The sequence below is a fragment of the Netta rufina genome (assembly GCF_964035555.1).
Source record: "Netta rufina genome assembly, chromosome: 4".
Classification (NCBI taxonomy): Eukaryota; Metazoa; Chordata; class Aves; order Anseriformes; family Anatidae; genus Netta; species Netta rufina.
In genome coordinates, this window is record NC_140127.1 from 32,247,331 (window position 1) to 32,263,295 (window position 15,965).

Sequence of the window (15,965 nt, forward strand, 5' to 3'; positions counted from 1 at the left end):
CAAGAAAGCAACATTATGAGAAATAAATTGCAATGATTGACAATAAAATGGTGAAATAAACTGTTTTGAACTGAAGAGAGAAATGAACCATCATAAAACCAGACTGGGGAAAGGAAGTAAACTTCTTGTTTCCCCAAACTACTAAGTTACGGTATTTCCAGTACTGCCAATAGTTAACACTAACAACAGAAAGATCTCTGTTGAAGAACTTGGTCCCTTAAGCCCAGCAGTAAGTACTAAACCTGTCCTGGGCAACTCAAGTAGAGAATTCCTCACTTTGTCTATTGTAGACAACATGCTGGAGAGATAGGATGCTCCTTACAGCTTCTGAGGGTTGTGGTTCACAGCCTGGTCCACCCTCAGGTGAAAAAAGACCTGAGTGTTAGCAGTTACTTTAATTAAGGCTTAACTCAAGCCACTATAAAGCAAAATGCAAGCAGGAATTAATTCACCTTATCTAAAACAGACAATAAAATTGCACAGGTATTAAAAAACACATAGATAATGAAAGAAGAAGAAATGAAACAAAATCTAAGCTGAATCTCTTTATACTAAGGTTACATCAGAAAGGTCTCTGTTTGCCTCACTCACTGATATGCTGTTTCCTTCCCAGTAAAAGTGCTGTTAGGGTTTTGCTGCATATGTGCCTTCTCATCTTCAGCAGGTAATGAATCCTTCGCAGTCATATCCATTCGGTAGGCAACACATCCAGCAGAACAACACACAAACCCAAGATGCAGTGTGTATGCGATATATTACCAACTCTCGACTGAGATGGAACGTGACTGTGAGTAACATGCCAGAGCCACTCATCTCCAATCTCCTCATTTTATGCATGCAATGAAATCAACAAAAGGCAGAAGAATCCTCACCAGAAGATGATCTTCCTGCTTACACTGCACAGGTCACATTCTTTGCTAGCTTAATAAAACCCCTGAGCTTCCAGTATTGCTAAGCCAAGAAAAAACAATTCATTTTGTCAAAACATAATTGAACATAAGTAATACAAAACTTCAGAAACTGACTGCCAGGAGAATATTGGTAAAGAATAAAACTGCATCCTTCCACCTTTTTTTTACGGGAGGAAAAGAACCAACCCCTTGAGTAAAGCTTCCACAGTTCTCTCAACAGAGGTAGAGTTCCATTAAAGATTTCTCCACTTATAAACCTTGTTTAAACAATACTTCTCAATCCACACCCTCACTCTGGTTTCACAATCTCATAGCTGTACTGATGCCATAATAAACCAGACCTGCAGAGCAATCTGATTTAACCAAAATGCAGATTCCACTGTCTTTTTCAACGGTTCAATTCCCAACTGCATAAGCATAACTGAGAGGTGAAGAACAAGCATCTGGCGGAAGGCATAAACCTTTAAGAGCAGCCATGCCACTGCACAGCAAATCAATCCAAAATCCATAGGGACCTACCAAGCAATTCTTACTCTGACCTATTGGAGAAAAAAAAAAAATCAGCAGAAGCTACACAAAGCAAAGGTATTTCTGGTAATTGCTTTTCAGAAAAACAGGAAGAAGCCCAAAGAGTAACTCTGGTTTGGAGAACAGCACTAAGATTGTAATCCTAATGAAATCAGCACAGGATTTGCCATCTATGTCCCATTCAGGGGTTTGCAGCCTTATTCAAACACATGCCCTAGAAAAGCATGCTGAAAAACAAGGAAAAAAGAGCTATGCCAACAGAAACAACTTTAATTCAACCATTGTTTTTGAATGCCATATATCTGCACAAGGAGATCACACCAAAGACGTAACAAATCCTTCCTGGAAAGAAAAACAAAACAAAACATAACAAAACCAAGGATATACACAACAACCATGAGGTGTAACTTTTAACACCCAGGCAAACATGGCATACTCTTTGTTAGGAGTAGTGAGTCAGACCTCTCTGCTACTGTCTCTCTGTTGAGGTGTGGCTCAATCATCACTAAAAAAACTGAACCAAAATTCTGTTTCAAGACTCCCCACAATCACATACTCTGTCAGATGCAGTACGCTATGAGCTTTAGCTTTGTTAAATCGTTATACAATACCTATGTCTGCAGTCAAAAGATGCTGTAGCAGGCCCGACTAGTCAAACAAAGGCCCGGGCTCCACAAATTAACAGGAGAATTTGCGTTATGAAGTAGCTTGTTCTGTTCCGTTCCTCCACATTATTTTCAAATGTCTTGGTTCAGCATGTGGAATCACCCTTTTCCCTCAACTATTTACCCATGCCCTCAGCAAACAAAGGTACTGCCTCTAGGTTTAAAGCCTTAACTGTGGATGAACTAGACTGCTGGATTTTTAAACTTCTGCTTTAAGTAAAGCACTCCAATCCCAGCTTGTAACTGCTGAAGAAAGAGACCAACTGAAGCAGTTAAGTGATCTGGACAAGAGGCAGAAAGAAAACACGTCTCACAGCACGCCACAAGCTGTGCATGGGAATGATCAAAGACAGGCAACGTGCAGCAGAAACTGTACAACAGCTTACTCCTTCCCTCTGCTTCACATGTTCCGACAGGACGTTTTGTGATACCTGGTGACTGGATTTTGAAACCCCTTCAGGAAACGTGTGTGTGTTCACATAAAGAATAACACAAACACTAAATACAGCCGAGTTAAGCCCACAGACAGTATCTGTTATCATCTTGTAAAAATGTTCTGAGAGCTATTCATTTGAAAGTGCCACCCCTCCACTGTGTCAACAGGGAAAGGTTTGGCTACTGGAAATTGTTTCCCCTGAAACACTGAAACGTTTCCATTCTCATCAAAAAAGCAAGGTAATGAATAAAAATATTTTTAAGGACTTACAACATGTTTTAAAGAAAATTCAGGAAGCCTATATATTAAAAGTAGGACTTGGGTTTGCAAATAGGGTCTGGTAACAAAATGTCTTCTTTCAACTGCAACAGTTTTAGTATTATGAAACTGTTTATATCAGCACAGTTATTTATAAACAGAAATAACCACAAAATAACATTACACTAACTGCATGACTATTATAATACCATAACAATAGATGGTACTATGCTTAATAACGTAATAGTACATTTAAGGCGGCACAACGTGTTCGTAGACAACCCCTGGATACTTTCAGTGGAACACGTTACGTTCATTCTGCAAGGCATTCAAAGAAAGATACTGATCATGGTATGCCAGAGGCTTTCTTGATCAATTATCTTGAAAATTCACGAAGGGACTGGGCCCAAGGGCAAAGACAAATGCCAGTTCCATCATTCAGCTACTTGGCTACAGTGTGTCACACAATCAAAACCCAAAAGAATCCGTGAGCAAACCATTGGCATTCAACAAGACTAGGGTGTTTGGTGAACAAGTACACAGAAGTTTATATCCATGATGCTAACAGGTCATCTGTGATGCTGAGAAAGGTACCCAAAATAGAGAAGTCAGTGGCAGACCCTGAAATGAAAGTATCAATAATTCCAATGACCCAAACAGTACCAAGCAGCACTCTTCAACTCATCCAAAGCACCTGCCTGGAAGGCTGTCACCACGCAGTTCCAGTTAGTGATGATCAGGAGTGCAGCCTTCCACAGCGCTTCCTCCTTCAGAGCCCTGAAGACATCACCAGCTCACAAAAGCAACACAGATCTGTGAATGTGGTAAAAGGAGCCAAAAGTTCTGGCAAGTCTCATTTTTAACCTTAAAAACTGGAGTAGATGCACCAGGCATGTGACAGAGTACGGGTACTCCCCTCCCTCTGCCAAATCCACACAAGCAGACACACAAAACACCTTGGGATGCCTGCCTAGAGCATCCAGGCCAGTAATTAATCTACCCTTTCCCCAGGGCAAGTGGAAATGACCTTATGTTGGTTAAAAGAGAGCAGTGGAATGGACTCTTCCAGTTTAATCATGAAAGATTTACAAACAGTGACAGCATCGCCAGGGACAGCTGACAAGGTTACCTCTCAGCTGTTCTTACTACACTCTGTGCATAAAGAAGGAACTTCAGCTACCAAATAACTGCGTTGATCAGACTTTTTACTTTTATCTTGGTGAAAAGACTTCAGATTCACAAAATACTTTTTCAATTCATGTTGGGGAAAAAAGCATGTTTTTATACGTTTGATTTGCAGCACTAACAAAATAGCTGAAGTTGACATACAATAGCAATGATGACACCAGAGCTATGCCTGAAGAAAAGTGTGTGTAAAAATTTCCAGATGCTACAAATAATTTTCTATTAATTCAGCTAATTCTTTGATGAATGAACATAACCCTATATAAGCATGGGAAAAGCTGGCAGGGTTGTTGTGCAGACAATAAAGACTATAAAACTAGTTTATTGAACGTGTTATCATTTACTCCAGTTGCAAACAAACTGATGAATAGATGCTTTCCCGCTCCAATTAGGAGAAGCAAGAAAGACACTTCCTAAAAACTAGTAAAGCCAGATCAAAAGAACAGCAGCGTTGCAACAAAAGATGCCTTGCTCTTCTGCAGGAGATCACGAGTGAGCAATTTGTTCTTCCCTCCTAATAAAAGTGCAGTACTGGATTATAAAAGTGCACACTAATTAAGCTATCAATAAGAACAGATGTGAATGAACAACGGCCCTAAGTAGAAACCACATGGATTTGGGATATCCATTTCAGACCTCTCCTGGCTTTCAGAACATTACCACATGGTGGCCTGTGCTATATAAGACACATAAAAGCATATGTTGCCTAATTATTTAAAGGAAGTCCTTAAATGATGTTTTCCATCACAAATAACATGTTTTCACCAGCAAGTGGCAAAAAGTCTTCTCAAGCTCCAGCAAGATTGGCTTCCAAGACTTTTCTGGGGGTGCTGTCAAGATAACGAGAAAGAATCTCCTATCCTGACTGCCAAATGATTCCCACAGGAAACTAGGGGTATGTGTGTGGGGGTGTGTGTGCATGAGAGCAAGTGAGAGGAGCAAGAGGGTGTAAGAATAAATTCTGGTTACCAGGTACTTTCCTTAAAACCGATTTACCTGAGACTGCAGTTCTTCTAACTTGCGCTTCCTGGCATGAAGAGCTTTACTTGGAAAAGCCCAAAAATAATTGGAAGTTCCAATTCTGTCAGTGTCCACCATGCCATCGTCAACTAGGCTTTGCAGAATCTCTTTCACTGACATTGAAGCTAATAAAAACAAAAATATCACATTAGAACTGCATAGCACTGCCACAGAACCACGGAGAATTATTAATACAGTTAGACACCATCTACAGTCATCTGTATGAATAATTTACTGTAATGTCAGCTAGCTGGAAGGTTCCAAGAGGACACCATGCTTGATGCTTCACTTCAAAGAACGAATCCCTTTGAAATCAGCGGTTTCAACATAAAGGCTGCTATTCAATGCAGTCTGCTACCAGATGTTTGTAAACTGCTCACAGCTATCACAAAATATACATCCTTATTGCAGTACAATAGCGTGACAAACGCGTGAGGGGGCATTTGAAAAGTTGTCTTGCAATCGTAATTATAACATGGATTAATTTATAATTTCTTGATTAGGACCGTGATTACATCTCACTTTAAAATGCCTACCAAAGCAATAAACAGCAGTAGAGGCACTAAACCCACCTGCAAACAGGCTCAGGAGTGACAGATTTTGCATTTGATTTTAATCATTTCCAATACATAAAGTTGTTGTAACGTTATTTACGTGCAGGAATTGTTCATTCTGTAGCAAATGTGGGGTACAACTCACCAATTTAAGAATTATTCTAGTTCCATAAAGGGAACTAGTTACCATCATCCACAAGTGCTGCAAATACTTCAAGCTAATTCGTAATTTTCAGTGTCTGACTTTCAGTTTCAAGTCTAACAGGGACTTTCAATAGACTAAGGTTTTGTTTTGGTTTGTTTGGAGGTAGCATCTCAGTAATCTCTAATTTTGGCACTATCATCCAATATAAGTGATGCAAACATTAGCAAATAATGACAGGAAAATTCTGTTGATGTTACTCCTGCAGCCCTGCCATTGACCACTGTCTGCTTTTCCAGATATTTTTCCCATTGCTATTAAAATAACAAGCCTACAACCAGAATCAGGAAAAATTACACTATTTGACCTGTCCCAAAAATAATCAATGGCTCGAGAGAAAAAACCTTTGTAAATACTTACTAATCCCTTTTTCTTTTGGAGCAATCTTCTCTATATCCTTCAACTGGAACACATCTTTCTGTGCAAAACACAAAAGATACTTCAGCTGCAAATGACAGCACCATCTAAGCCTGTATGGTTTTTACACTAAATCAATGCCAACAAAAGCAAGCAGAAAATACACTGATTGTTTATCTTTTGCTAGGGAAATGTGATGTATATCCCTCAATAGAATTAAGGCATTCTGAGAAATTTAAACAACAACAACAACAAAAGACTATTGCTGTCTCTAGAGTAACAGAAAAAAAAAATGAAAGAAACAAAAAGAAAAAAAAATAAAAAAGAAAAAGAATGAGAATTTTTTCTTTGTTCCAAAAGAGTCACCAAATTTCGCCTAAAATTAGAGTGAAAACCCCTTTGAGGGCACAGAGTCAGGGTTAGACTGTCTGCACCAGATGCACTGTACTGCATTGCTAAAGTACTCGAAGGTGACAGTAAATGTTTTAATAACATCATGCTGTACATATCCCACCAGTATACCCATAGGTCTGCTTTTTGGATCTCCAGGTTTCTTCTCCCCAGTGACCTTTCAGGCCTGCTCTGATCTCTTATAACACTGAGATTTCTCTCACCTCTCAAAGTCAGCAAGATCCTTCATAATCTCTCACTGTTGTTCTTATGGTAACAGACTCAACATGAGAAGATTTGGCCCCAAGAAAGATGAGCACGTTGAGCATTTAACAACACCTGTGTATCTTAATACCACTGCTCCGTCAGGGGACCAGCCACCTGATCCAAAGTTACACAGATCCAGCTCCATCCCAGTAATTTATACAACAACACAGGGCATCAATGAAAAGCAGATGTATACACACAATTCATCTACAATTAACCTCCTTTTAGGGCCTATCTTCCCATTGAATGTAAATGCAGGACAATTACAAGAAAGTGACTTACTGTTTCAAAAAAGATCTCCATCATGCGAGCTCTCTTCTCCTCAACACTCAGCCCTTTTTTCTTGGACTAAAGCGGGAGAAAAAAAAAAAAAAAAAAACATTCTTCCATCTGCATAAACAACATTTGCTCAGAATTCCTACCTATGTACCTCTAAGGTATATTTGCCATCCTTTTAAATACCTTACCACTAACCTTTCACAAGGAATCGTTACACCAAGCTGACCCACCTGCAATGTATTAAAGTGCTGGAGCTGAACTATGAGTTAGGAGCTCACCTTTCATGCAACCTAATCAAGCTCAAGCCTCGAGGTTTCCTGGCATAGCCAAACAGTTTGTTGTTTTCTTTGAATGTGATTAAACGTGTATTTATGTCTATTCTCAGTAACTTCCCCAAACGTTTAATAGCTCTTAAAAAGATAAGAATGATTGTCTCTTGCTTTTTGTGTTTATAATATTTAATCTTGAGCAATGTAAACACTAATGTGAAAAGGGATAAAGTGCATTTTCAGGTACTAGGCCTTCAGATTTCCCACTCAGCTTCCTAATTTCAAGGTCACGCTTTGAAAGCTGTTTTTCTTTCACTTCTTCTCTCTGTAGCTGTGCGACCCAGCTGTATAGAACACGGACTGAAGTACAACCAAGGGGCAGAAACACTAGGACATGGTAACGCTGGCATACAGCCTCCCACAGACAGCCAGGATTTGCTTTCACTAGCTGCATTTTCTACAGTTTTACAACGCATTATTCGTGTTTCCCCGAGCCCCCCCATCCGCGCGGCCGCCCTCCGGCAGGCAGCGGCCGTTACCCGCCGCAACGGAACGGAACGGCCCCTGCCCGCCCCTCAGCGGCCCCCGCCCCGCTAACGGCGCCGCGGGGTGGTGATGGAGGAGGAGGAGGAGGAGGAGGGCGGCCCCCGCTTACCATGGCCGCCTCCGGGCTGTGTTTGATTTGGGCGCCAGGGCAAGGGCCGCCGGGAAGCCGCCTGTCAGCCCGCAGCGCCGCCTGCCGCCCGCACCCCGCCGCCCGCCGGCTCCTGTCAGCGGCAGCGCCCGGGGCTGGATGAAACCGCGGGGGGGGGGAAAGGAAAAAAAAAAAAAAAAAAAAAAAAAAAAAAAAAAAAAAAAAAACCGTGTAAAATTACATCCTGGTTTCTGCACCTTGTGGAGTCAGCCGAGAAACAGAGCCTCGCGTTTGAATAAAGCAGTTTCCATACAACAAACCCACCTCTATTTGAATACCACGAAGCAGTTTATCACCTCAAATATTTAAAATACCACATTTTTTCTTTTTTTTTTTTTCAATTGTTATTTTTTTTAAACCTGAAATCGTATGCCCTCGCAGGCAGGTGAAGCAGGTTTTGCCCCTGGCTGGCTGCCGGTCGCAGCGGGTGCAGGTCACGCAGCCCGTTAAGGCGCAGGGGCCCTGCTGGAGTTCCTCAGGTGGCATTGCCCAGGCTTTGCCGACAAACTACATTCACCCTGCCCACACTTCTCAGTACGCATCCATTTTATATTTTGTGTGGAAAGTGCAATCTTCTTGACAGATATAATTGCCGTATCTTTGATATATCTTTGCAATGCTGAAATTTATTCACTTCCACAATACAGAGCCTAAAAAATACTTCAGATCCCACCACCGCTGGCTCCAGCCTTGTTTTTGAGTCTCTGTTTACAGCCATGGGTTTGAGAACCTGCAGGACACGTGCTGTGTGCCTCCAGATAGCGACACCCCCGCGACGAGGCGTTGTGGCCTATGCACTATGCAGCCCCACATACACACTATGTCTTACTTCTTCTCCCAGGCCCAACAGCAAACGTAAAATACAGCTACACTAACAGTGCTATCGCACACATAGCCTGGTGAGGGAGGATGTGGGGAAGCAAAACCCCTCTCGACATATGGAAGCAAGGGTCTTGGGCACATCTGGTGTTGCTGAAACAATTGTTCGTCGCGATGACTGTTCTAACAACTTTAATTACTCACAGTTCATTGTAATTATTAGTTGTGCTGTAAATTGCCTTCCTTCAGCTACAGCGGTCTTGAGAAATTGCTCAGCATAGTAACAGCAAGGGGTTTCTATCTACCATACTAATTGTAAACTCTAATTGTAGAGTTTAAGTTCAGGCAAATAAAAACATGCCAACTGAAATGTTCAGGTAGTCCCATAAATATTTTTCAGCACATTTATGAAGTGTTCCCTTTCCTGAAACCTGAAGCTCTCTACCACACAGACCTAGCAATGATCCCATTTTTCAATGTGTGCACCGGTGTATTGCTAAAAATGAAATGCAAGTTTAAAAGGGCATTATTAATATGAAGTGTAATATTTATACTAAATACAAAGCTGCTTGTTTTCTTGTTCTTCCTTGTGCATCATATTTTCAGCTTGTTAACCTGCTGTGAAAGCTGACGCTTCCCTTCAACTGTTTTTGATGGCTCCTGCTCTGTCTGGGTGCTTCCCAGTTCTTCTAGCCAGCTCTCAAAGGGTTGGTTCCCTTCCTGGGGCTCCCAGCAGCAGCTGCTTCCCTCCTGTCTCTGCACCCTTCTCTCCCCCAGGACATCCTTCACAGCCTGAAATAAAACCCAGCTCCGCTCCTCTCAAAAGGTTGCTGTGGCACTTGCAAAGCACCTGCTGAAGCGTGGATTTTCTCTAAGCAACACATGCCAGTAGCAGAGTGGGTGTTGGAGCTAAAAATGCCACAGGGAGATGAGGAAAAGCGTGAGAGGAGGGCATTTCAGAGGGCACTCACTCTGAATTGGTTTGGGGCACAGGCCTCAGTGTCTTCTAATTGAAACTAACTAATTTGAAAGATGACCAGGTGGGAGAGGTCCCAAACAAAGAGAAAGTACACAGGAATATCTCCTGCTCTGTTCAGTGATTATTGTTTTACATTACTGGATAAAGTCTGAAAGAACCACTCTTAAAATACAGAAAGGTCTGACATTTTTATGGGCTTCAGAATGTTTAGATGTAATTGTTTAAATATAAAATGATAATGGATGGAAAAACTGTGGAAGGCTGACACATAACTGCTTTTCTATTAGAAATTTGTCGTAATTTCTGTGTGATTTTCTCAAGTTCTAACAGTTCGGGCAGAAATTTTCTGTGCTTGGTGTCTGAGGGAAATGTCTAAGCACTAGCTGCAACAGTTTTGCTGTTTCTGAGATCTGAGGCAGAGAAAAAGACCGTTGCTTTGTCAGTGTTAAAATATGCTTACATGAGATAGATAGACCTTGTACTCCTTCATTTTGCTCTTAAAATTCTGTAACTGAATTACATTCACAAATACTGTTTGAAAAGGCATTACAGTGGTGTTGGAAGGCAGGAAGGTTACGTAGAAGAACAACAATTGTCTGTTCTACTTCGGGTTTGTTCCTTTTGGGCAGTCTTCACGAGCTAATTTTTTCAACAGAAGGAAGGAATTCAAGTTGACTAGCGGATGAATTCATTTCCAGAAATTAATAGCAAACCTTCTGGGTCCTGTGGGCTACCTTCTACAACATCCATATGACTGACACAAGAAGGTGCTGCGGTGGAGCTGGAGGCTGGAAGAGAAGGGGAGCTCTCGGAGCCACTTGCTCATCAGTGGTGATACCAACTCCTCTGCGGGCCCAGCAGGCAGCACTGGGACATGGCTGGGCATCGGGAGGCAACGTAACCCACAAGTAATCCATGCGGTGCAGTGTCTACAGCATCTGCTGCCTCCTGTCATGCTCAAGCAAGTGTTTGGGCTCCCAGCCTGCAAACAGGCATTCTCTCTGCAAACATCTGGCCCGGTGGGAGATGCTAGCTGGCCCTACGGCAGTGATCACTGCTGCCACAGCTTTGCTAGCAGACCTCTGAAGTAACCACTTATCAACTCGATTAAATGAGTAGCTTAACTACTAGTTTTTTGGTAATGTGGCATTTCACATTCATCTGACACACGAGAGGGTCAAGAAACTTCAACTGTATGAATGGTAGAATGGTAGCGAGGAGCAGCAGACAGTGGGTCACTCTTCCACCAACACAGCTGGTGCCTGGGGAGAGCATCTGTCCGCAGAAATTGCATTGACTGTATTGACTGTTCCAGTTCGGGGAGTTATTTTTGTCTGGTGCAAACTAGGGAGCATTCACATGAACTGTCAGCAAAACTATGGGGATAGTTAACTGCGGAGCAGTGCAGCTGCTTGTGAAAGAGAATTTTAGCCTAAGGAACAATGAAACAGTTTTGATCGTGTAATTATTTATAAGCGGTTAGCAGTCCTTAAAAATAGAGATTCTGGGTATCTCAAGATGGGTGCCCAGAATATATGTACCCTTTTAAATTATTTTGGCCCTGCTTTCCCTGACATTATTTCTTATTTGTGAAAACAGAATTCCATATTCTTCTTCACAGGATTTCTAAAAGATCACACGCTTATCTCTGCACAGAATTCAAGCAAGTACCACAGCAAAACCAAAGAGGAAGTTGGCCATTTGCTGCAGAAATTTCCTGGTAAAGAGCAGTATTCTCCAATGAAAATGTTAATTTTGATCACTGAACTTTTGATTACTGAAATAGAACATGGAGGACAAGGAAGCCCACTTCTCTGCCTGCTTCCCAAGAGGATCTAAGTCCCTCTTTTTTTTTTTTTTTTTTTTTTTTTTTTTTTTAGATAAAAAAAAAAGCTCTGGTATCAGAGCTTCCTTTTCAAAAAAAACTTACCCATCTTGCTGCATTATGGAGATATATTTAGGGACAATGAGTACGAAACACATGAAAAATAAAATCTCAACGAGAATAACAGAGGAAACAAGCTTTATTTTTATTATTTGAAATTTTTGTGCGTGGTAAAGGTACACATTTGACTCTGATTTTCCTACATTTCCAAGACAGAGTAATTTTTATTTTTATTGTCGGCTAAAGCATCAATAATACCGTGGCACACAGGAAGCTAAAACTACACACACACACACACACACACACAAACACTTTGATGCGCATCTTTCATCCTCGACCTTAAGGAGACAAAGTTTGTGTTTAGCCTCATAGGGATTCAAAAACAAAACAAAAACAAAACAAAACTGACAAACAAAAAAAACGCCACCATCACCAACAAAAAAAAATTCATCATGAGTTTCAACAGAGCGCAAGACTTACATAAGACTTACATGTACACAAAACATATGAAATGGACTTACAAAGGTGGAATGTACAAAAAGCTTTAAAAAAAATCAAGAGAAAAGACAGACTCTTGGAACCGGAAAGCTGCAGCGTATCAACTGGTAGAGATTTCTAATGGGGGTACTGCTGTACACTGTGCAGCTCAGGGAACATTCCCATGTCATAAAGCCAAAGCAAAATTGTCCGGGTTAAGGCCGTGTTGCTCACAAACATCACTGAAGTGCTGTACATTCATCGGAAATAACGCAACCAGTTAGGAACCTTCCTACTGCGGAGCACAGATACCTTCCGTGCACTCTCCACAAACAGACCAAAACAATCACTGCTCACAGTTCTTCAAGAAAAGTCTCGATGTACACCATGGTTTCATAACTAGCTGTCACCCACAGCTGGAAGTCATTTCTTTATAACAAACACAACATATTGGGCACTTATAGTTCTCATTATGGCAACACTAGATCCTTAATTATAAAAAATAGTGACGTAAAATTGAAAACCCTCTAGCTTTTACAGAACAGAAGAGCATTTACTAATAAATAACTCTCCGTCTACATTAGACAAATGCTTTGCCTTAAGCCATTTTCCTTTTCCTATTCAGCTACGTTGCTGCTGTTTTAAGCTAGGTAAAAATCCTCTACTATTTGTAGTGGATCTACCTGAACAGATCCTTTTATTCTGTTCACAAAATAATGAAAATACAGTTGGCTAGTTTGTCCTAAAATACTCCAAATTACACAAGATCTGATAACCTTTTGCAATTACTTTTGAGTGGAAGATTAGTTAAACGAAGCACATACTTTCACCATTCATGCTGCGCTGCTAGTCAATTAGCATTCCAGGGAAGTCAAGGGAACATTTGGTTATACCTGAAATCTGGCAGCAGAATGCCTGTAAAGCCTTTAATAAATGCTAACAACTCAGTAAATCAAGTAGTGCAATTTTGACGTTCACTTAATTGAATGAGAAAACAATCTGCCAGGTTTTTTAGAACAGAATTTCTGCTTTGGTTGTTCTTTGTAAGGTTAGTAAGCCAAGCATTTTAGCTAAGTTGACTTGAAAAGCACACTGCAAAAGCAACATGTTCCTCAGTTTTCCTGTGCCAGGGAGATAAGGTCAGCCTTTGGAAGGAAATAGCCTATGCCACTGAATTTGAAACTGTAATTTGTAGCATTTGCTATCTATCAGGAGGAAATCCAAATCAGTGCTATTTTTCAAGTGCCCTAAGTGCTGTTCTAATGATGTCTGAAATATCAATAAGATGGAAAACCCAAACCACTATTCAATCTTAAGAAAAAAACCCACATCACCCCTAATACTGCTAGCTCAGTAGCAAGGGGGTTGTGTGCCGAATTCCACATTTCATCAGGATGCCAAGGGTTGACAGAGGCTACGTAAAATCCTGATGAGCAGCACGGTGTCAAATGAACTGAAAATCTCCAAGTAAAGTAGATGCACGGAACAGTACAGTCCTAAGTATACGTTTTGATATATGGGTTAGGGTCTGATGGCTGTGGTTCTCAGAGTTCCTGGCAATGGAGGATTTGGCAATGTTTCTTTAGAGGAAGCCATGCAAGTTTAGTAAAATGTTATTAAGAAAATTCGAATTTGGAAATAGATTCAATCAGTAGTATCCATAACTGACAGCAACAATACAGTTTTCATGTTCTCTTTTTTTTTTTCCTCTCAAAGAACCAGTGCAAATCTTTTTTTTTTTTTTTTTTTTTTTTTTTGTTAAGCAATATAGTTAAAACACTATGTACCTTTGTTCATTGATAATTAGCCATCTAAGGGTATTCCAATGTTAGAAATTGTCAGAAGGCTTCTTATAAGGACACTTAGAAGAAAATTACTTGATCATCATAACATTTGATTTAAAACTTTGTTAAATTTTGATAGGACAGCTTATTGTCTAATATCTGAGGTAACTATCATCTTAGGAATTTTAGGACAAACTCAGTTCAAGCAGAGGCTATTTTTTTCTTTTGGTAATAACAGACTTGATTTTTAACATTTCAAAAATGTTACTACCAGTTTCTTAGCTGCATTATATAGTCCAAAGCTTATGCCTTATACACAAATATTTATTCCAATGAAATAAGGAAACTTGTCTTTGCATGAGAGTTTGTAAATTGACTCTATGTGCAAAAAAAAATAAACAAGGGAAAGAGAAAAAACAGTAATTAAAAGAAATAGACAATACTACATATAAGAATTTGTGGGTCTGCATTTTTACAAGTCAAACATATCTTTCTGAAAAACCATTCATTTCTTTTTTTTCACAAATTGATTGAAACAACTTTAACCTTTTAGAAATAAGACTAACACCTGTAACAAGTCATTTAACAAAGGTTTCTTTCAATTTTGCAAATATGCTTAAAACGTTCCCCTGTTCCTGACCCAATGCCCTTTTGTTTCAAGGCCCTTAAAATTAGAAGAGAAAAATGCTACTTGTCACACTGTTTTAAGCATTGGCAGCACGCTCACCAGCTCCTCAAATGAGGTTTAAGAGTGAGCACCACTGTTTCTACGTTAGGCTATGGTAGCAATTCATCTTTTGACCACTGGATTTAGAATTAAGAGTAAAGCCAATACTCCTTTAAAAAGGACAAGTACACACTTTAAAAAAAAAAAAAAAAAACAACTTTAAAAACAGAACCAAGTCATGTGATTGTAAGCATTTCCAATTAAAATAATACTTCAACAAAGAACACAGTAGAAAGATCTGGCAGGAAGGAGGAGGGACATTTTTCAGAGTACTGCCATTGTCAAATGGCACACATATGTTCCAGTTTGCTGAAATAACATACATTTACTTTTTAAATTGTTTTCTGTCAGTCATACATACATACATACATACAAACAAATCAGAACAAATCTCACAGTCCTTATTTTTTCCTCTAACAAAATTCCCTTTGATGAAGGACTTCAGGAATTGGTTCAAATTCATTCTTATTTGTAATGTGTTTTTTCCTCATGTAAAAAGAAATAGCTTTGGTAACCCTTGGCTTTCCTATACAACCTCTGTTTACCACAGTTCCTTTGGTTGTATAATGTAGGTCCTCCATAGGGGTACCTTCTCTGGCTTTCTGTCCTGTGTGATGCTGCATTTCTTTTATTTGTTAATACAATGAGTTGCCTTAAGGAAACATGGCAATGAACACATACGAAAGAGTGGCACACATGAGGTTAATTGAGTTGACATTGTAATAACCCTGATCCTAATGAACTAGTTTGGTGTCAAAAGGTCTGTCGTTATACAGAAATTCAGCTCTCGCTAATGTATCACTACAATTAAGCTTTTCCAGAGCTTTAGAAATGTCAGGTCTCTGCAAAGTCCTTCCAGCACACTGAGCAAGAGGAAGAGTGAAGAACAAGCACATGAAACAATCCTTCATTAATCCCACAGGAGCTGGGAACTTGCATTGATTCTCATAGTGCTAAATGTTGAGCTGCGTTAGGTCTGACAGTTAGAACTAGACTGATTTTGTGTGACTTAACTTTATACTAAAAGGACCTACTTGTTATAGATAGTAAGACTTAAGAATGTTAAAAGTGTAATACCTACCATGATAATGACATCTAGAAGATTCCCAGGATCACCTTTGGGTGAAATAATGCATAACAATGACACTTTTTCAAATTTGGAAGCTCTGAACAGGAGCTACCTTTCGCAGTCTTCAAATAGCTTTGGGGATTTTTCCCCCAAATTTTCTCATTTTTGCCTAACTAGTTAATTCCAGTTCCGTAAGTTGCAGTTTGTGTT

At 40.0% G+C, this 15,965-nt stretch overlaps 1 protein-coding gene across 1 annotated transcript in view; it reads right to left on the reverse strand.

Annotated features, from left to right (window-relative positions):
• Positions 1-7,979, reverse strand: part of MND1 (meiotic nuclear divisions 1) — a gene marked incomplete at both ends in the record, with an annotated part of 38,450 nt that extends 30,471 nt beyond the window's left edge. Inside the window, 5 exons of the mRNA XM_084286065.1 lie at positions 4,980-5,128; positions 6,120-6,177; positions 7,056-7,121; positions 7,569-7,665; positions 7,861-7,979. Of these exons, the coding sequence (XP_084142191.1) occupies positions 4,980-5,128; positions 6,120-6,177; positions 7,056-7,121; positions 7,569-7,665; positions 7,861-7,979 (489 nt within the window). The remainder of the gene's footprint in view (positions 1-4,979; positions 5,129-6,119; positions 6,178-7,055; positions 7,122-7,568; positions 7,666-7,860) is intronic.
• Between the last annotated feature and the right edge of the window lie 7,986 nt (positions 7,980-15,965).